Source organism: Clytia hemisphaerica, unplaced genomic scaffold (genome assembly GCF_902728285.1).
Source record: "Clytia hemisphaerica strain Z4C2 unplaced genomic scaffold, Clytia hemisphaerica genome assembly, whole genome shotgun sequence".
Taxonomy (NCBI): Eukaryota; Metazoa; Cnidaria; class Hydrozoa; order Leptothecata; family Clytiidae; genus Clytia; species Clytia hemisphaerica.
In genome coordinates, this window is record NW_027103829.1 from 799,428 (window position 1) to 822,404 (window position 22,977).

General features: G+C 34.5%; 2 protein-coding genes across 2 annotated transcripts; both read left to right on the forward strand.

The window, feature by feature from the left end:
- The first annotated feature begins 5,810 nt into the window (after positions 1-5,810).
- On the forward strand, positions 5,811-17,337 carry LOC136806805 (chromodomain Y-like protein 2). Its single transcript, XM_067063385.1, has 8 exons — positions 5,811-5,879; positions 6,182-6,338; positions 6,449-6,917; positions 7,242-7,420; positions 7,945-8,065; positions 9,843-9,932; positions 10,154-10,297; positions 13,124-17,337. Exons 3-8 carry the CDS (start codon positions 6,750-6,752, stop codon positions 13,289-13,291), a joined length of 870 nt encoding a protein of 289 aa, XP_066919486.1. The 5' UTR covers positions 5,811-5,879; positions 6,182-6,338; positions 6,449-6,749; the 3' UTR covers positions 13,292-17,337.
- Positions 17,338-19,114: 1,777 nt separating this feature from the next.
- On the forward strand, positions 19,115-22,156 carry LOC136806806 (iroquois-class homeodomain protein IRX-2-like). Its single transcript, XM_067063386.1, has 6 exons — positions 19,115-19,379; positions 19,565-19,756; positions 19,988-20,091; positions 20,256-20,605; positions 20,772-21,429; positions 21,580-22,156. Exons 1-6 carry the CDS (start codon positions 19,323-19,325, stop codon positions 21,647-21,649), a joined length of 1,431 nt encoding a protein of 476 aa, XP_066919487.1. The 5' UTR covers positions 19,115-19,322; the 3' UTR covers positions 21,650-22,156.
- The last annotated feature ends 821 nt before the right edge of the window (positions 22,157-22,977 follow it).

The following is a 22,977-nucleotide window of genomic DNA, read 5'->3' on the forward strand; positions in this document are numbered from 1 at the left end:
GACAATGGCCTAGGAAGGACATTATTTTATGTCCTAATTAGGCCATAGATGGACTAAGTAGGACATTTTTTATTTGAACCCCTATTTTAGACATTTTACAGGAAAATGCGCATGTTAATAACATACCTAACCTATCGAAAGAGCAACATTTAGTCGGTATATGTTGAAAATTTCTTCAAAATCTGCGGAAGGGTTTTTTCTCTATGTGTCTTTGAACGTACAATCTGTAAAACAGGCTTTAGGGCTAGGATAAGATATTTGATCCCTTTGACCAAAATATTTGAAAATCACCTAGAACCTTTATTTTTTGGTGCTCTTTCGATTGGCGATGGTAAGAAAGTGCGCATTTTTCTTGATTTTGAGTTATAGGCAAAAATAGAAAAATGGCCTAGTAAGGACATTTTTTATTTAGAACATATGTCCAAATTAAGACATGATGTCTTAAGTAAGACATTGTTCCTGACTGATATTTTCCAACTAAATCCAACCACAGCTTTTTCGTTGCTGTATTTTTGCATACAATTCAAGATGGCGGATGGAAAGGCGAAATGAGGTCTATTGATTTTAATTTTGAGGATGTCAAGTCCTATTTTTTCAAGAAAATCATACCTTGAACAACAAATGAATCCCCAACAAGTGTGTGAAGAACGTGTGTATAATACGCGCCTTTGTGTGCCCTACTCTTAGGGGTTAGGAATATGTTCAACAAAGGAGTAACCTCCACACCTGCCGTCAACTGCTCTAACTTGGGACTATCTGACAAAACATGGGATAGCCATTCGGCCACCATTTCACCAAACCTCCAAATTCATTTAATTAACATACTGCGGATAATAGATAGCAATGTGGATATGCTACCCTCACCAGGTAGGTGCTGACTCTTTTGTACGGGTGAAAGTAGATATTTTGTTATTCAATCCGTACGGGTGAAAATTGTTTATATTGATTAGGGTCAGGATCAATTAGGGTCAGGGGGTTGGAGTTCAAGAGTCTAGGGTTGGGAGTGGCATTTGTAGGTAACTATAGGGCTCTAGGCCCTGGTAAGGCTACCCTTATGGTTGGGGCTAACCCTGGTATGTCAATATATATAGGTCTGTAAAATACCGTCAACTGCTCCAACATGGGACGGCCATTCCACCACCATTTCACCGAACCTCCAATCCAAAGTCGTTTGATTTGAGTTTAATGAACCACATATTTAAAAATACACAATTTCTCTTTCGCACCGAGTAGGCTTTTAAATCGAAATATTACCTATTATCTATTACCTTTACGCGGGGGTGGTTTTTATGCGCTACCTCAAGGGAATAAATTTTTGCGGGGATTAGTAGCTCTTTTCTCCACTTACATCAAGTACCCGGCTCTTGCTGACATATTTTCATCTCATCGCACGGCTGTTAGATAAAAGCCCGAGGGAGCAAGACATTAAAAGAGATGTCGTGAAATGGTTTATTTTAATTACTTTTGTCAGATGCAGCTTTTCTAGACATATATATCTATTTTTGTGATATATATGAACAGAGAAATGGATTGAAAACTTGGTGGAAGATCAAACAAGATTTGTCAAAGTGATTAAACATAAGTAAAAACAGCCAATATCAAGAGTCCATTTGCGACCACTCGTCTCAGTTAGCTGGTCTGCGTAGCATACGGAGCTTCGAACCGAAGGTACTTTCAGGTGGGGTCGAATTTGTGAAGACGGCGTTGTCGTGTCCTATTGGCCAAGCGGTGAGGATGGTTTGAAACCAAGTTGCTGCATTGGGGATTGAGCCGGGCTCGGAGACCTATTTCACACCGTACGGGCAATTTCAGAAAAATCTTGAAAACAGTGAAACTGAAAAAGGGTCAAGAGGGTTTCAAATGTTGAGTGGTGATTAAATTGTTAATAATTCTTCAATTATGTACTTGAAAGGCTTGAAAAATACATTGGTTGTGATTAGATAGGGTGAAAGTTGATTGATATCTTGGGTTAAGTATTAAAACAAACTTGTTGTCAAAGAATTTAAACAGTAAGTGTAATACTGCCCGGAAATCAACAGTTCCAAGATTTGACCAATTGTCCCAAGTTAGAGCAGTTGAGGGTGCCCGACGATGCACCCTCTTAATCGGGCTCTGCATTTGTGACGCCTTACCTGCCTGGCCCGGACACCAAGCCCTCCAAATAATATAAAGCTTATTTTTGAGCAATTTCAGCATGGGAAACAAATATCCCTGGAACCCCGGCATTTTCTTGCGTTTTGGTGTAGACATCAGTTGAAACAAATAACAGAATGACAATTTGGTGTGGACTTTGCATCGTTCCCACACTGGCTGACTGATACCATTCAACCAGCATAAATAGTGGCATAATTATTGCATAATCCATAGCTTCAGCCCCCTTACTTTTGGGGGCTAAGAAATATTTTGGCCTTCAAAGAACCTGGGGGCTAAAATTACCAAAATATTTGGGGGGACCTAGATGTGGGGGGGGGGGGGCTAGATGATCTGACTGAGACTCTGGGGGCTGTTCAGCTAATTTCAAAAGATCTTTATCTTACTATTAAAATGAAATATAAAAAGCAAAAGATTTGTAAACATTAAATATTAATACATGTAAAATTTAGTTTTCATTTATCAGTACTTTACTCTCATATATTTTTGATGATGGGAGAACAATGTTAGGGGACCTAGCACAAGGCAATTTTTTGGGGGGTTAAATTGTTGGGGGGGACCTTACTTTGTTGGGGGAGTTAGAAACCTGACTGAAGCTATGATAATCCCTTCACAGTATCATGGCTTATACCAATAATTTGCTTTGTAGCGTTATCTTTCAAATGGTCAACAGGCAGTGATGTCAAGTTTGAAATTATTTTGTATTAGAAAAATAATTATAAAAGCAGTCAAAACGCAGTTTACCTTACTTCCTGATTTTGTCTTTGTGATGCTAAAATATAACAAACCTTTGTCATGCTGTCTAATTACAAAAACCTCCAATCACTTCTTCTCCGCCGTCTTGTTTCACTTTAAATGCCTTTTTTTTTAATTCCTTAGCTACATTACATGTACGGAAAAGGTTTCCTCCAGGTTTTTTCAATCCCGAGATTAAACTTCGAGGCTGTTCTGCCCGCTTATTTTTCTTTCAACGTTGAGCCCCTGGGATACTTAACAATAAAAGAGATTTTAAGATTTTAATGTTGAAATGTGTATTTTTTCAATAAATTCTTTCTGTTCTAATATATACAAATCACGTCGAAAAAAGTAAAAAAGTAAAATACATTTCCACCTTTACTTTCACTTTCTTTTCGTGTTACAGGAATCTGTACACCGCTTGCTAACAAATTCTGATTGGCTGTAAGTTTTTAGATTCTGATTGGATTATTTGCCATGCCACAGCTGAATTTTGATTGATTGAAAGTTTTTGAGCGTGAATTCTAATTGGATGAATGCCTGAAAAGTAAACAACAGTAAGTAAGTATTTTGCTTATCAAAACCTAAAGATTTCCAGGGGGTTTTATTTACTTTGTATGACGATAATTAATAAGCCTACAAAGCACTGAGATAAAAACCCAACATAGAACAGGTGTATTTTGTAATGTAGAATATGATAGTGTGAATCTTTTTGAAATTCTATGTTAGGATTTTTTCTCAATGCCCTGTAACTATGCCCGGGGTACCCGTTGCTAAGACCTTGTGTTAAAAACAAACCGATTTTAAGGCAAAAATTCCTCAAAAATTGAGATTTTTGTAATACCTCAAATATTGACTGTACTGTTAGGGGGATCAGTACAAGAGAATCTCTTTTAACAAAGTTCATTTCATTGAAGTTACCTGTTTATTATATACCCTTTCAATGATGTTGTAACGGAGCTGATTCAAGTCACAGAAAAGTAAATTTGCAAACTTTTGAGTTTAAGTCAGGTTATAAAGATGTAATTTTCTGTTCTGTTGGCTTAAAAATCAAATCTCATTATCCCTCTACAATCCAAGGAGCTTGTCATGCGTAAGCAGCACTCTACTTTTAGGGTGCAACATTGGGTAAAGGTTTGTGGGTTTATTCTATCAGTTATAATTTTAGTACCTTCTATTTTTTAAGAAAAACCCTTTTCCTGGAAAGATTTTTTTTATTTTTCCTTTTTTCAATTTTTGTTGAATGGGTGAAGCAAACTTGATGTGTGATAGCTAAAAACATAATTTAGGTTTTTCTCTTTCCAATAATAAAAATTTCAGATTTATTTACAACATAAGTTTTCTAAAAAAAAACAACCAAACTATCACCCAAACTATCACCCTTTTATTAAATACCTTGTAGTGTTTTTTTCTTGAAACATGGTCAAAGCCTGCTATAAGCCAATTGTCTTCATGATTCATGATTTCTATTTCTATTATTTGATTAGCAAAAACTTTATACAAAGTTATTCTCGCCAATGTAACAAAAAATATGATTAATAAAATGAAAAATATTAAGAATGTAGCCTAAATTTATAATATATAAAAAAATAGAAATAATAAAATAATAGTAATAAATAGTAAAAATCAAAGTTATTATGTACATATAAAGATCTAGATAAAAATATTAGCCTCTAATCTAAAAACACCTCCGTGGCTCAGTATATTGGAAAGGTGTAATCTGGCATTGAAGTTAGTCGAAGGAAGTAAAATCGAGAAGTTGAGAAAAGCTGAAGTGAGTTGTGAATTTGGTTAGAGCTTGACAAAGGTTTATATTCGCAATTGTGGGTAAAAATAAATAAGATAATGTTTAAAATTTTGAATATTTTAATAGGATTAAAAATCGCTAATTGATTTTATCCATTTCTTTCTTAAAAATATCCAGGTCTTTTTGTTTGTCAATTTTGTTGGTAATTTGTTCCAGAGCCCCACCGTATTTGGTGTAAAAGAGTTTGCGTATATCTTTATCCTGTCTTTGGATAGGGTTAAACTTTGTATTAGCACATCTTTGCTTTATTGGTATCATTTCTCTATTTACCTGTTATGTTGAATGATATATTTCGTGTAGCATTTTACCGAGCTCTGCATCTACGTTCGTCTAGAGTTTCAAGGTCAGCTTTTCTTCTTTACATTGTTGGGCTTACAGTCTGTTGCCACGAGCTGTAGATCCAGCGCAAACTCTTTCTCTGAACCATTTCAATTTTAGCTTTTAAAGTTTCATTTCCAGCTGGGTCCCAAACAGTTGATGCATACTCTAATGTTGGTCTTATGAAGATTTTAAAGCATTTAAGCCGCATTTCTGGGTTACTCTTGACAAGATTTCTGGTATTGAACCAGTATTGTTTGCTTTTGCACAGATATTTGATACATGTGTATTCCACAACAGGCCTTTTTGCAATGTCACACCAAGGTATTTCGCTTTATCAACTTTCTCAATCTCTTTTCCATGGATTTGATAATCAGCGTTGATGATCTTACGTTTGTTTGTTATCCTCAGCAGCTAGCAGCACTTTTCTGGATGAAATTCCATTGACCATTTTTGCTCCCAAAGAACGAGTTTATTTAAATCATTTTGCAGTTGTTTTGCGTCTTTGGATGACATTATTTTCCGGTACAGGTAAGAATCGTCAGCGAATAAAGCAAGTTTTGAATTCGTTTCTAATGGCATATCATTGATATAGGCGAGAAACAGGAGGGGGCCGAGAACGGTACCTTGGGGACACCTGAAATGACTGCTGAATGTTTAGATGAAGTACCTCGAACAACGTCACATTGAGTTCTATCATGGAGAAAGTCTGATATCCAGTTTAGAATGTCACCGTTTATACCGTAATGTTTCAATTTCAGTATGAGTTTCCTATCACTAAAATATGTTTACTTTTCAGAAAAAATTAAAGTCCTTTTGAAAATGAACAATTATTACCATGCAAGTGGATACAACAAAAATATTTGAGGTCAGTATCTTTTTTGTTTAGTTCTTGTTACAAGTTTTGAATAATATTTTGTTGTTGTCTTGTTATACTGGTCAATAAACCAAATTCAAAAATCATTCACGTTGATCCCACCAAAGCTTTATTTTTGTTTTTTCTTAAACATAGAACTTTTCTTCCCATCATCAGTAAAATATTCATAGATAAAAACAAATTCATAAAACTGATAAATCTGCTCACAATTTAAAATCAGTACTTTAAGTGTGTCAATTCTTGAGTAAAGATTTAAGGAAATAACCTCCTCAGCTTTTCAATTATGTTTCAAGGTTGAACGCATAGTTTGCCATCGAGCTCACAAAGGGAAAGAAGAATTTTTAGTGTATTGGAAAGGATTTGAAAATCCTACTTGGGAACCAGTGGAAAATCTTCTTTCTTGTGGAGACCTGATTGAACAATTTCATAGACAGGCCAAGCCCATACCAGGTAAGCAATGTTATTAGAATGAGAGCCAGTTATTCTGCCTTGGGGAGAGAGGATGAATTTAAATGTTTGAAATCTCAAAATATATGACATTTTTTAAAATTATCTTTAAGGTGCCAATCCACATCAGCTTATACGAACAGCTAAAGCAAAGACAGTCCATGTTAAAATGTTATTGACACGCAAGAATAAACACAAACGTAAACTGACACCATCCTCGTCTGAACCAGATACTAATGATAAATCAATTACACCTCCATTCAAAAGAAAAGGATTAAGTGAAAGTGAAAAACTAATCCGAGATACACTTCTACACGAATCAAAGACAATGAACCTGAAAATACTTGTCTGAATAAGATAAATGGACTTTTTGATTGTTATGATAATAACCTCAATAATAATGATATAAAACCAATGGACAATAATGTACCAAATAAAAAATTGAATGGGCGTAGGACAGTTTCAGATAGTTATTATAGAGGGAGAAACGAACCATCAAAATTGGTATTATGTGAAATAGATAAAGGTTATATGACGATCACTTTGAATAATGCCAGGAGACACAATATATTGACAACTGATGTGAGTATACAAAAAGTTTGAGCCAACAAGTTACCAAATGCTTTATTTTATTCAGCAAATAGATGGAAGGTATTATTGCTTAAGGAAAATAAATACAAACTACTATTTTTTCGGCCCCATACATTTCCTCCCGCTTTCAATTTCATACTGATTTGAAATCACAATAGAATAATAATGGTATCCTCGCACTCTTTTTTTTAAATTGTTTTTCCATTAGATTTAAATATGCTTCTGGGATTTAAAATCAGAACTACAAAAATATTCCAGAAATTATAAGATGTGACACTATTTAAGCCATGATCTTTTGCAATTTTGTTGTTTCAGATGCTGGATGCAATCAGAAATCATATGATAAAAGCAAAGAAAAATGATACCATCAAGGCAGTTCTTTTTTGTAGTAGTGGAGATTATTTTTGCTCTGGTATTGACTACAGTGAATTCGTGGAGTGCTCTGATGACAAAACTTATAAAATACTTGTCAACGATCTGATATCTTGTTTAAGGTAAAGTAAAACTTTTTCAATGTCTTTGTTGTTTGTTCTGCTCTCTTACCAAACTAAGTAGCATATTCTACTACCTTTAGTAACTCTCCAAAGGAAATTTTCAGTACTCTAGGGAAGAAACTTTTTCTGAATGGAAATTTTTGCTTTTCGTGACGATTAACTTTCATGGATTGTGCTCTTCAGAATATGGGAAGAAACGCAATTTGTCAAAATATCTCTTTCAACTCTGTTTTTATCCCAGATAATTATACCAAAATAGAACTATTTTCAACCTAAAATGTTTCCTGAAATAACTTTAATTTAAAATTTTTATATTGGAGGGTAAAATTTAAGGAAAACTAGGCTTCTACGAGATGAAAAATCTTATTGACTTTCTTATTTCTTATTGACTTACATCTGTCATCAAAATAAGCAATAAAAACACCTTGTGAAGCAGATATTTAATTTTCAGAGCCTAAATTTTGTCAAAATAAAAGAGGAAGATTAGCATGATGACTGAAAGACTAGTTCTTGTTCTTTTCTAGGAATTTCTTTACAACCTGGTTCAGCTTCACAAAGCCTATTGTATGTGCTGTCAATGGGCCAGCTTTCGAATTCGGAGCGAGTCTGGTGGTTGGATCAGATTTCTCTTACTCTTCTGCCAAGGTATGTTTTATTTTATATTTTTAAAAATATGTATTATTAAAAACCTAAAAATCTTAGTAATATTTAAGGAGACACCAGCAAGATGAATACTTTAGAAGTATCTTTTAGAATTTAATTAATATAACTATAATGATATTATGATATGATAAAAAGGATTAGTTTAACTGAGGATATTTTGTGTATTTCCATAAGAAAACTATTTATGTTTTCAAAGCAAAGTAATTTTTGCCAAGAAAGAATTAATGAATGTATTTCTAAATGAAGTTTTAAGCCTTTGTAAAGTGCATTTTCCAAGAAACAGATTTATATTTTTCAAGGAACTGTCTTTTATTTTCAAGCGAAATGTTTTTTTTCAAAGAAATTATCTTGTATTTTTAATGGGAAATGACTCGTATTTTCCAAGGACTATATCCTGTGTTTCTCAAAAAAAATATCTTGTATTTTCTGAGGAAAATATCTTGCCTTTCTCAAGGATTATATTTTTAACGAAGATTTTCAACAAAGATATTCTGTATTTCTCAAGGAAAATGTCATGTATTTTTCAAATAAAATATTTCTCAAGAAAATATCCGTGTTTCTTAAAAAAATGTCAATGAAAAAAAATTTTTTTTTCGTTGAAGAGACGCAGAATATTTCTTAAGGAAAATGTCTTGTATTTGTCAAGGAAATTATCTTCTGTTTCTTAAGAAAAATGTCTTGTATTTGTCAAGGAAAATATTTTGTGTTTCTAAAGAAAAATGTCTTGTATTTGTCAAGGAAAAATGTCTTGTATTTCTCAAGGAAAATATCTTATGTTTCTCAAGAAAAATGTCTTGTCTTTTCCATGGAAAATATCTTGAGATTTGCAAGGAAAATGTCTTATATTTTTCAAGTAGAGTATCCTGTGTTTCTCAAGAGAAATGTCTTGTATTTTTCATGGAAAATATCCTGCTTTTGCAAGGAAAATGTCTTGTATTTCTCAACCACAATACATGTTTTTTCTTTTATAAGCATAACGTTTATAAGCATATGCAGGCTCAGTTTTTGGTACCTAAACAATGGCTCTATTGTTTGAGAACAATAGAATGCTAAGCATAATGCGAGCTTGATGTAGGGGCAGACACTTGCTTATAAAAAGAAAAACATGTATTCTGTGTTTCTCAAAGAAAATTTCTTGTATTTTTCAAGTAAAATGTCTTGTATTTGTCAAAGAAAATATCTTGTATTTGTCAAGGAAAATATCTTGTGTTTCTAAAGAAAAATATCTTGTATTTTTCAAGGAAAAATGTCTTGTATTTTTCAAGGAAAAATGTCTTGTATTTCTCAAGGAAAATATCTTGTGTTTCTCATCTCAAGAGAAATGTCTTGTATTTTTCATGGAAAATATCCTGCGTTTGCAAGGAAAATGTCTTGTATTTCTCGACCATAATATTCTATGTTTCTCAAAGAAAATTTCTTGTATTTTTCAAGGAAAATATCCTCTGCTTTGCAAGGAAAATGTCCTGTTTTTCTAAAGCAAAATAAATGTCTTGTATTTTTCAAGGAAAACGTCTTGTAGTTTTCAAGGAAAATTTCTGGTATCTTTCAAAGAAAATTTCCTGTATCCTCCAAAAAAATAGAAATTTCAATGCCCCATTCAGATATGCTCATCGGCGAAAATGTTAAATCAGTATTCAGTGGCATCTTGTTAATTGACCATGCTTAACAGAAACGAGTCCTTTAAGATAAAAAGGTATGAGAGTGAGTATGCTAGGTTGGCAGTAAAAACGTCAAAATATTTTTGGTTTATTTTTTTCAGGCATCGTTTGACTTGATGTTCAACAAACTAGATTTGACGCCGATTGGATGTGTGACACATCTCCTTCCCAAGATAGTGGGTAGAGGGCTTGTAAGTCACTTAATTTGAAATCTTTGTTTTGCTCCTTCCAACAAAATCTTTGAATTAAATTTCGACCCGCTGAACTCGATTGAAAAACACTTGAGAATATTCAACAGAAGACTCCTGGTAAGAAAAAGGAACTGAGAATGAAAATGTCCAGGGTAGAAAGACAGTTATATTGGGAATTAACCAATTATTTGTTTTGCGACCGTGATTTTTGTTCTCTTTAGGCCCATTCAATGATGTATTTAGGAGGTCACTATTCTGCAGCAACCAGCTTTGATCGTGGTTTGGTACTGGACATGTATGGTGTCAATTCTTTCAGTGAAGATATCGAAAAACGAATGTTACAACTGGCTACAAACTCGACCCATGTAAGTTTAGAATTTTTACCCATCCTACATTTGTACCCAACCTTCATTTGTACCCATCCTTCGCATGTACCCATTCTTACGCACCCTTCTCACAGACCCACTGGGACCCCTTCCCACTGGAAAAATTGGCCAAAATATCGTCCTCGGTAGAAAATCATCCCCCAATTTTGTCCCACTGAAAATAATCAAATAAACCAATCCTCACTGCAAAATATTATACTATTTTCTCATCCCCACTTAATTGTCTGACTGAAAACAAAAGAATTGACATCCCCAGCCATAAAACATGTGGGAATATCAATCCCCATCGAGTTTCAGTCCGTTATTTTTATCCCCACTGGCTGAAAAAATCCTACCGGGTCTGTGAGAAGGGGGTGTATTCTTCTTATGTACCCATTCTTCATTTGTACCCATCCTTCATTTGTACCCATCATTCATATGTATCATTCCTAATTTGCCTCCATCATTCATTTATACCTATCTGTCTCATGTACCCATTCCTCATTTACACCTATCCTTCATATGTATTCATCCGTCTCATGTACCTATCCTTCATACGTACCCATCCCACATTTGTACCCATCCTTCTTTTGTACCATATATACCCATCGTTCTCATGTACCCATATCTCATTTGTACCATATTTACTCATTATATGGGTACATATGAAGGATGGGTACATAAGATAGATGAGTGCATATGAATTTTGCCCAAACTTAGCTCTATGTGGATTAAGAACCACTCCGAACAACTAAAATCGGAAATTTTATTAGTTGAGTAAGCAAACCCAAGGAGAATCTCATCTTCATAGCTCTCCCTTTTCAATAAGGGGAATGCCAATTTTTTGGGGGGCCTTTGTAGGGGAGGGGGTAGATTTAACTTAAAAACTGGGGGAATGGGAGTGTAGGCGGGATTCAAATAAGAAAGGATGGGTGTTGGAAATTTGGTTAATTTTATCATTAAAAAAAGGTCGCAGTCTGTAAAGAATACGTACCACCAAACTACGAAACTCTATCATGTGTATAAAGCTAGTTATATTATTATTTTGTGAAATTTTTGGCTTGTGACTAAATAGTTTTTTTACTCTTTGATCACTTAGGTGGTGCATAGAGCGAGTTTTCTTCGAAACGAATTTTCTGTAAAACAAGGGGGATAAGATTTCATTACAAAAGTTGGGGTGAATAAACCTAGGGAGCTCATACGCTTCGGGGGGGGGGGGGGGGGGGGGATACCCCTGTACAAACTATGCATTCTACTTGAAATGACCGAGAGTTTTGAGGAAGGGTTGCTCGAATAACCTGGAGTCTTCTACGCCAATGGTACTATTTAAGGAAGCACGGCCATTCGGTTTATTTGGTAACTTTCCGTGTTTATCAGTTCATTATCTTTTATTTTAATAAAACTCCTTCCAACCGATAAAAGATTGCTATCGGCTCGTTTTTTCTTGCTTTGAGGTTTCTGTTTCGACCTTGATTTTTTTCTTTAAGCTTTTAGTTAATGTCTAGGTCACTGTAATCTCATAAAAGATCAAGCATTCATTCTGCGTACACAACGCTCTGCTATAAAGAGATATGGCGGGTGTGATAATCGGACTTGGTTGTTCAGCCAAAACATTCAAAACCGCCCTGCCTTTTTCCGCGACAGCGACTGCGTGTCTATTGCTTATGTTTACGATTGCGTCCTGTTTAGATGCGATTGTTTTACTTCAACTAATCACGGCTCTCAAAAGTGTACTTAATATTTATTCCAATCTGGATGAAAAATTTAAAATGCCATAGCCTTTGTTAGAGTGAATATGTGCTTTGCGTGGAGTTATCAGGATCTGTTCGAAGATATAGGATACTGTCGTTTCCGTAATCCACAAAAAGAGAATTTTTATGGCAGTTTACCAAATACCGAATGCTCTGTTACAATCATTCAAATGGTTTAGGGATAAAACTTTGTTGGTTTGGTATTAAAAATGCCTCTGGATCTCGAGAATTCAAACTAGTTAGTTAAAGTGAAGTTTTTCTCGATTTGATTCAATCGCGAATTTTATTAGGCTGCACGTATCCCTTGTATCGTGTATAAAATTCCTGTCCGAGTCTTGGTAGTTTTTTAGTTTCAAAAACTTAATTAGCTTAATTCCTGAATCCGACCGACGGGGGTGCTCCGCTGAGGTTTGAAAAATGGACCCTACGTGGGACTCGTTTTTTCAAAAATTTTCTTGAAAAAGGGGATTCTATTAGGCCGGAACACCGGATTCTTCCAGTCATTTATACAAACTAGATCCCGTAACAATAAATGTATTATCATATAACGCCTATACTACTGTATTACACACATTATAAACGACGGCGCATCCCCGTAACCCATTTTGCTCTAGTACCCCTCGGGCTTGATTAGTAAGTTTTATATGAGAGGTCTTTAAATTTATTAAAAATTTGAATGGCTAGAGGTTAATACATTCATTGGACTGAAAATTTTGGTAACTCTCGAACGGGGATTTTATACACGCTACGCTAACACATCCCCTATATCAAAATATAATATGTGGAGGCGTGCAGCCTAGAGTTTTATTAGATGTATTATTATGGGGAACGAGGAGCAACTGAAACAATTTGGAAAACAGCAGTTTTTACTTGTTTAATTATGGACGGAAAAATGCTGATTTATGGTGTTCCTCGAGTGGATCTAGACATGAAAACTTGCGGTAATCTGCTGCAGAAAATACGTCATTCATAAACCCGCCAATATCAAAAGATTTAGGGGTTTAAGAAGTTTAATAATTGGTAGTTCTAATTTTTCTTCATTAAACAAACCTTCTGTCCCATTTTCCTTATACAGTGTTTACAAGCGACGAAGCGAATTGTTCAATTCCTACAAGACGATACTATTGAAGATATCTACAGTGAAGAATTGAAATTGTATCAGCAATCTCTTTTGTCCAAAGAAACGAGAAAGAAGATGAAAGATGATTGGGCGATGAGGATCAATCTCTACTCTGATATCTAGAGAAGTGGACGATTGGTAGGATGGTATTGGATCAGATGTCAGTGGCCAATGGTTTGACATTGTTTGTTCCAATAGCTAGATGAGACTTAAAGGGACGATTTATTGCTTCATGGAGAACAAGCTACAGTACAGGTTTTTCTCAACGCGATGGAATACGCTTAACGCAATATTGTGAATTTGAGCCGTTATATTCTATCTAGGAGTGGATGATAGACCTTTTCATAAATTACGTTACGAACATCACTTGCCTCTTTTTGAAAATATCGCCATGGTGATTAACTCCCAGCGGACTTTAATAAAACTACTTTATATTCATAAAAAAAATCATTTAATCCCTCAGGGGGGGGGGTACCAAGTCAGTGTACTGGACCATAGGGTACTAACTTGATTTTTGGATTTTTTTCCAAAAAATTAGACCACCACCCTTTTTAGTACACTGTACTAACTTTTTTTCACGGTCGGGGCTTTGACACCACCCTTTCAGTACACTGTACTAACTTTTTTTCACGGTCGGGGCTTTGACACCACCCTTTTAGTACACTGTACTAACTTTCTTCCACAGCCGGAGCTTTGATACCACCCTTTTAGTACACTGTACTAGCTGTTTTTCGATCAGATAAGTTTAGAAACCACCCCTTATAGTGCACTGTTCTAATTTCTTCTTGGCCAGATATGTTTAATTGCCAGCATATACAAAGGTTTTGAAGCATTTTGCTAAGAAAAGCACCAAAATAAAAAAGGAAAGATTTGAATATTAAAATACTTGAATCCTTATATAGTACAAACACTGAAACAATGAAACAGACAAAGCAAAGTCAATCAAATATATACAGTGAAATTAGCTGAAATTAGCACAAATTAGTCAAAACACTCAAAACCAACTTTGAGTTATTTCCCTTCTTGTGACTTGATTTCTGATTGTCTGGCAAGCTGTAGCAGTTTTTCTTTTTTGAAAAATAAAAATAAAAGACTTAATAACATTGTACACAAACTGAAACGGAAAATCTTTTATCAAATGTAATATTATACAAAATATATAAAAAGGTGCTTTCCCTGTAAAATTTTATAAAATATCAAATTTTGAGGTAAAATTTGAGAATTTTCAAAAGATTTTGCCCTGAAAGGGCAAAAAAATTCGAAAAATTACACTATAAGGGTCGCTTTTCAGCCAAATTTTTCCTGCACTGTAAGGGACCAATTTTAGAGACCTGATTTTTGGCCGAACGTACAGTCGTTTTCACCCCCTCCCCCCGGTGATTTCACTTATATACAGATTTTTTTCAATTAACATCAATCCAACAAGGTTACTAAAAACATAAAACAATAGAGCGGATTTTTTTTAATAAAGCTTCGATTCGAACGTTTACACAAATTCTTGTTGTTGCCATAATGTAGATAGGGCCTTAAAGAAAACGTAAACAAGATTGAACTTAAGGCCGGTCTCCACTTGCGCATGCTGCGAATCTGAAACAAATCCAATCAAGTAAACAGGAAACATTGGGAGAAAATCAGTGTGCCAATTTGTAGGTATAGCTTAACCAGCCTTGACTTGAAGGTCTCGGACCAGCTTGAACCTGGCAAATTAGGGCAAATATACATGGGAATTCACTGGGTTTGTGTGTTTTTACCATGAAATTAGTACAATGTACTAACTTCTCGTGTGTATCAAATCAGAACACCAACCTTTCTAGTACAGTATACTAACTTTTTCATTGTATTTTTCTCAGAGGACCACCCTTTTAGTACACTGTACTAACTTTTTCATTGTATTTTTCTCAGAGGACCACCCTTTTAGTACACTGTACTAACTCAATTTAACCTAAAAAATACACCACCCCACCAGCTATGGGCCAGTACACTGACTCAATACCCCCCCCCTGAATCCCTAAAAGGACATAATCACCATGGTAATTGTTTGAATACGAGACAAGTGATGTTCGTGACATGATTTATAAAAAGGTCTATTGTTTTGGCTACAGGAATTCGCATTCTTGTCGACCCTCTAAGAGTCTATTGTCATTTTTCTTAGATGAGGAAAACGGGATATCAAAGTCTTTCAATCCTGGACTAAATGTAAGCCATTTTGATCGGAGCTTGGATATGATTGATTGGTGATTCTGTACCAAACAAACGGACACGGCTTTGCGTGTTGTGATTAAGATAGGCTAGGTAGATGTAGGTACGTCGAATGCATTTCCCGAGCCTTTTCCAGCACACATATGTCAAGAATAGAGAGATAGAGATAGTTTGCCCAGAAAAAGTTTCGTGATTTGAGCTTCAAATTATTGATGGCCAAAATATAAGTAATTTCAAATGATCAATAGATATGAAAAAGCTCTCCTAATCCTCCAATGAAGCCATCCATATATTAAGTACGCTGTGAAAGGGGGGGGGGGTGGCTAAAGCAGACGTCTATTGTTTATAGACTCGTTTCTATTGTTTGTTTTTCTTCGTACAAAGGGTGTCAAATATTTTGAAAGTTTTTGCGAGAGTAGTATATGGATGACCCCAAACGGTGATTCTGCCTTCATAGGAAAACTTACCAAGAATCGGTCTCACTTTACAATATCGCCGGACATCTGGAATTTCGGGTTAAACCATTGTTTTCCGTCACATTTAGGCAATATAGGATAACATATAGGATACCACATCTCTTTCAAAAAGCCCAAATGAACTTTTTCCAGGGTTTATAAAGCAAGCAAGGAAGCCCCTTGAGCTCAGCAATAGAAAATATTGATTTAAAAAAAGGTATAGTTACATTAAAGACAGGACATTAAAATTCAAATTCTAGGTGCTCGATGTGATATCAAACGTCTCATCAGAAAGCAATCTCTTACAAATTCTGAGTTCCGAAGAGTTCTCAAAAAGCGTCAAGTTCTTAAAGGGTTCCCAGAACTACCCAATGAACTCCTACTGCAATGTATTTATTGCTTTTACGACTTTTCTCCTATGTTTGAGGTAGTATTTTCATTTAGAAATTCAGATGTATTTTGAAGTCAATTTTTATCAAATGTACATATTTATAACATCATTTAGGTATGATATAAAATATTTCTAGTTTTTACGATTAATTTGTAGAAGTTAACGCTCTCTGTTCAATTTCCTAGAGCTATTTTAGTCATATTGCATCTATGCTCATTTATTTCTCGCTATGCTTTAAATCGGTTTCTCCAGTTCTGTTCTTTTCATTGTTGGAAAGATAAATATGAAAAGCTGATCGTCTGAAAATGATTAACCCGGTTTACCAAAATTGTCGAAATTTCTCCAATTTCAGACAAAAATTTTGGATTTTCCCCAATTTTAAACCGTTACAATTCTTGATATGCGTAAGTCAAGATGACGTCATATTTTCAACGGAATCACTCGAAAAAAGCCGGATTTTGACCTCCGTGTTTCTATTTTTAGTAACAGAGAGGGGTCAAATCCCGGATTTCTGTGGGTGTTTCCGCTAGAAAAATAACTTACGCATATTGAGAATGCAACACTTACTTACACCTACAGAAGGTCAACTACTTAAGTCCCACTGTCTTAATGTTATTCTAAAGTGCTTCGGTCGCTTTGCTATTCCAGGCCTCTTGATATTCATGAGGTAACCTTTTATACGGAAACACCCCAAAAACATCCGGCGTATCCGTATAAAAGATGACGTCATGAATATCAAGAATAACCATATTACCTATTGAAAACGGGAAATATTTTAGTTTTTTCAAAGTGGTTTCTATATTTGATTTCTTAAGTAAATTATTTACGATATTCACCTTCTTTACTTGAAAAACTCATAACATGTTTTTTGAAAACGTAGAAACTTGTCTTAAATAGCTCTTTTCGAAAGCGGATATTGAAAATCCTGGGACTCGAATATTTATCATCAAATTCAAATTATTTCCTTGAAATAAGAACCAAGAACTGTGATATTTTTTTCCTAGCAGATTTTTCATTGTCATGGATGATGAAACTATTTTTACAATCTAGTTTATCTTCTTCAAACTAGTATTATTCCATATATCAATACTTCGAAAATTGAAACATAAAAACGATTTTATGAACTAATTTATATTTCTTTTTTTTATCTGAAAGGTTTAAATTACGGTAATTCGCCAGAGCGCATCAAGAACTGTAGTGACCTGAACATTGATTTCAAAACTTCGAAAGGGTTAGATATGAAACTTTTTCTAAAAACTATTATATGCGAGTAGCGAGTACCTTACCAAAGACCGGGATGCGTAGAAAATGAAGCTCCCGGTGGAGGCACTTGAGCGAGACTGGGAACGAGGACGTGTCGCTGGTCAGGGTCTCGTTTTTTGGCTCTAAAAAAACTTGACAGGGTCCCAAATTTACTAATTTTTTAGATTTGTATCTTCCAGGGTCGACTTTTGGTTATTTTGGAAATTTTTCAGGGTGGAAATTAGAACATTCTTCAATCTGTTGTCTACATTTCGTCAGTTTTGCCACTTTTCGGAGTGAAAATAGGAATTTTTTTCTCGCTATTTCATTTCGACAGGATCCCAAATTTACCAAACATTCATTCATATCTATATCTGTACACAAACCCGATATCTACGGCTAATTTCAAAATTCATTGCCGTAGAGAACTACGCTACGATAATAGTGAGATACACTCTGGTACAGAGTAATTCGTATCTGACAGGGTGCATTCTTTCAAACTCCAGCGGCCTCCCCGTCGGCCGTGAAAAGGTCAGTGCCCCCACACCCGGAAAAAGCCGTGACGTCTAATATATACCATACGCCTTCTTTGGGCTTCCCGGTTCTTGAAAAATATACCACTGTACGTATATATCAGAGCTTATGTTTAAAACTTGTGCAGACAAAAACCCCCGTGAATAGAAAACCAGACTGTTTAAGTACTTCAAAGACGGGGGTCTGCGTGTTCTTCCGAGACCTCGGAATGTTTAACATTACTCCCTATCGCTTTATAACATCGAAACTCGTGTAGAATAGTGTTCTTCAATCTTTTCTCATTTTAAGATATTTTCGTTTGCGGTGTGTATCAACAAAAAGTTTTTATTCGACCATGTAGTTCGATCTATGTCTAGACAGTCTACCAAAAAGATAATATTTTTCGTTTTAGAGTAACAATGAATTTTTATTACATGTTATTAGTTCCTTCAGGAAGGGTTTTTCAGGCACAATAAAAACATGTTTTCCTTTGTAAGAAATTACAGGCAATTTACCAACGTAGAAAAATTTCAACTCGAAGAACTTAGGGCGTTTCATATCGTATTTCTTTCATTTCCTGACCGCTATATGCTTCCTCGTATCAACGAACGTAATTTTACTGTACGCGACATCTTTTAATTTCCAGACATACGATCTTGTATGCCCCAGCTCCCCGCAAAATCTGTTAGGATGTTGTAGCAATTTATGTCAAATGCATAAATAATGTGTAATAAAGTGTCCCTGCTTGTAAAAACAAAAGGTTTTAGCAAAAAGACAAGTTATTTTTGAACAAACAACAACAATTAAAACATGACAGTTTTGAACCCGCGCTCTTCACCGCGATGCTTTTTACACGTTTTTCTTTGAAACCCGCCATGCGAATATCGAAAGTCCCAACGGTGGAGTGCCGTAAAAAGTCTCTACGACTGTGACGAAAAAAAGCACCCAGATAGGCGGAGCACTTGTCAAAAATGTCTCGTTCACATATCAACTTTTTCAGACAACAATAGAAGATTTGTCTCGTACATATAATTGAGACAACCAATCAGATCGCAGGATTTACGAATTCTGTGCTCTGATTGGCTCATTTTCATGTAGCTCGATGTCGAAACATGAAGTGAACATAAGTAATTACAGAAAAAGCTCATAAGGGAAAAACACGAACTAAACTCAGTCATAAAGTGTATAAAATTGGCATTTTATTACTGCAAGATAGCATTATTTGACGATTATTTTGAAATTATACATTATTTTATGCTGTGGCTTGGAGGACAAGTAGATTTTTACGAAAATATCAGATGTTTTGAGTGAGCTTTGATGAGAAGTTGTAATTTTTGAACTTTTTGAAACGAGAATGTCTGCATCAGTTTCTGGACCAAAACCTTTGTTTCCTGCACCGATACCTGGTCAAGTAAGTTTTTCCTGATAGTTTATCATATTTCCAATCCAGCAATGTGTCTTTATTAAAATTAAACCCTTAATGTCTGGAGATATCTGCACTGTCTCGTTTTTTTCAGCTAGGTCATCAGGACCAAATAAATTGAATTTTTGGTTGATTTTATTGTTGTAATTTTTTTTTATTTTGGTACATTTTAGACTATGTTATTCCCTGCTCCCTCACCAAACCATAGATGTGATCATCATAATCGAGGATCTGGTAGTTTGAGGGGTCTTTCACACTCATCGCGGTGTTCATGCGACAGCAGTTATACCACTCCCTCTGGCTTTAGCAGACTTCTTCCTGCATTATCATCAAACGAATCCAGTGTGAATCCATCTAATCTTACAGTAAGGATTTTCATAATTTTGTAGTTTGAGGGTTCTTTCAGTTTTCAAGCTTTACAGATGAACCTTATAACCAGAGCACTTGCACGGAATTCCCACTTGCACAATGTTTTGACGTCTCAGTTTCAAAAAAGTCTCGATTACTACGGCCTCGTTCATCCGAACTTTTTACTTTGTTTTTGTTTTGATTTTGGGAAAAATTTTCCTGACTGACTTTTTTATCTGACTTTTCAGCAAAATGAGCCTTGGCTACGATTGCCCAGCTCAAATTCAAGATTCAACTATGATTCATTATTGCTGAACAGTTTCCCATTGTATGGAAAATTCAATGGAGAAAGGTATAAACTTATTAAACAAACTTTTGTCATTTTTGTAATTTTGATAATCTGTATCTGTAAGAGTAGGCTATAACTTATAAGTCATCATCTAAAAACATTTTGAGGGGGTGTGATGAATAATAATGCTTGACCTTGTTTGATAATGAATTGTTTCTATTTTCTAGTTACCCATCAATAGACTATGCATTGCTTGCAAATGCTAGAAGGAAAAATGCTACACGAGAAACAACTAGTACTCTGAAACAATGGCTAAACGAACACAAGAAAAATCCTTACCCAACAAAAGGTGAAAAAGTGATGCTGGCCATATTGACAAAAATGACATTGACACAAGTTTCAACTTGGTTTGCTAATGCTCGACGACGACTAAAAAAGGAGAATAAAATGACCTGGTCTCCAAGAAAGAAAAGCGGAGAAAAGAAATCCGATGATAAAGATGATAGTTGTAGTGATTCAGATCTAGAAGGAATGGACGTGGATGTTGATGGGGATAACGATGAAGTTATTTCTAAAGGTATGATATATTTTGATATGAAGCATCAAACAAAGACATTTTCTAAATTCTCTATTCTATTCTTTAAAAGATTTCAGATCAACAGAAATTATTTTTATTGTATGTTTTGCACTTTGTTTTGCGAACATATCATCATTTAACATTTTGTCCCTTTTTTTACTTTCAGGTCCAGGAGAGGATTCAATCAACGAAAAGACTGTCAGCAGTGCAGAAGTAGCAGCTATCAATAGTGAACGGCCAAGTGTTATAAGAACATTAGAATCACCAACATTTAATGAAATAAGAGACAGATTTAAAGGAGAACCATCTCCTGTTAATGATTTACAGAAATGGGTTAATGGTTGTTTTGAAGCAGATTCTAATGAAGTTGCAAACGATTATCCTCAAGAACTTACACCACCTACAACCCCTATAGAAAGTAAAGTAACAACATTTACATCACAAAAACTTTTTGAAGCATTTGATGCTGCAAAACAAGGAAAAAATAAAGACAATACACCTCCTCCTTCCATAAAGGATGATATCTCTCCTGCAATTATATTTTCTTCTAAGCAACCAGTATTATCAACACGAGAAATCACCACAATATCAACAAGTGTAATTGAACATCCAAGATCTATACCAGGAATAATAACACCACAACCATCACCAAAAAACGAAACTGAATTTTTTATTCCAAAACCAAAACTTGACACACCGCTACTAAGTGAACATACCATGCCACCAATCTTAGACGAGCGAATAACACCACCATCGATGACGCCTATTATAAGAAGTATGGAAGAACCAAAAGTAGAAACTAATAAAAAACCAGACCCAGTAAGGTATGTAGTCTTACAATGTTTATAATTCTGTGTTTTTTCACTTAAGGCTATTTGGAAAATAGATGTTTGTTTTTACAAGACCCTGATGAAATGAGGAACTGATGATGATTCAAAAAGTTTTGAAAATATATTTTTCATTTCATTTTTCAGGATACAAGGTTTGACAACATCTCGAGAGCTTGAAGCTGTAATGGCATTGACAAATTTATTCCATTCCTGATGCCAAATCTCATGTATTTTATATGCCTGGAAAATGCTGGGACACCTTTTGATCAATGCATTCACTTTTCCGGTTTTGGATCGTATCTTTCAAAATAGACTTTTTATTTTTGTTTCCATTTTTTGTAAATACAAGAAAAATTGTTTGATCTTTCAAAATTTATTATTTTTTTGACTAACAAATCTTTAAAGAACATTTGAGTAGCTATTAAAAACATTAGATGTGCTGATTTAGAGGTACTAGTTTATAAATTATATTTTTGCTGTGTTTTACATAGTGAGATAGTGTTTTCTTTTAGGCTTGATAAACAATTTTATCAAACCTTTTAAGAATTTAGGGAAATGATAGTTTGATAGCTCCAAGCAATTCTATCATTTTCAAGATTTAAGATATTTTTATTACAAAAATAAAGATTATTTGTTTTATTTTGTTTCTGTTTTGTTTATTTTATTGACGTTATTCGAGTTTTTCATTTTCTAGACTGTAAGTCTTTCTTTGTATGTTTGACTTCGAGTTCTTTGAACATTTTGACTCCTTTCGCTCCCCTTCATTTGGCGTTTTTAAGCATTCAAATTTGTAGATAATTTTAGACACACTTTATATATTAAATTCGTTTTCTTTAGTGTAGATGCAACTTTGTAATAACATTTCTCTTTTTAAAGCTGCCATGAATTTGTTTTATGTTTTAAAATTTCCTGGATCATTTTCCAAACGGTATTATTTGGGAAGGGAATCTTTTAACATATTTTTAAGTATTTTTACAAGTTCTTAGTCCTTCTTGGAATCTGATTCTATTGTGATTCTCAAGGATGTTATTTTAAGGAAGTTTTGGGTAGAATTGAACATTGTGTTATTTTCTGTTTTTATCTTTATACTTCCAAGAAGAGAAACCGTTTTCTATATTTCTATTGAAAATTTCTTCACTTTTTCAAGGGCTTCATAATGAACATTTCATAAATTTACGGCAGCATGAAAAAGAGATTTTATACATATAGTGTTTTGTTTTTCCCCAAGAAATATCTTGCTGTAAATATTTTGGTTTACTTGTTGTAACATACAAGTTTTACAGATCTATTTTAAATTATTAGCTCGCAAAAATGTTTATAGATTTAAATAAAAGCTCAAAGATAAAAGATTTGTTGTTTCTGTTGTTTTGTTACTAATTCAATTCATCTGCTTCGGTATTCTCTAATTTAATTAAATTCCCAAATGAGTATTTCTCATAGAGTAATTTTTGGGTAATAAATATCTGGATACCCTTAATGGCACAGCTAGATGAGAATGAGAATTGCATGTTCTTTTTATAAGAACATAAGTCTTCAATGGTG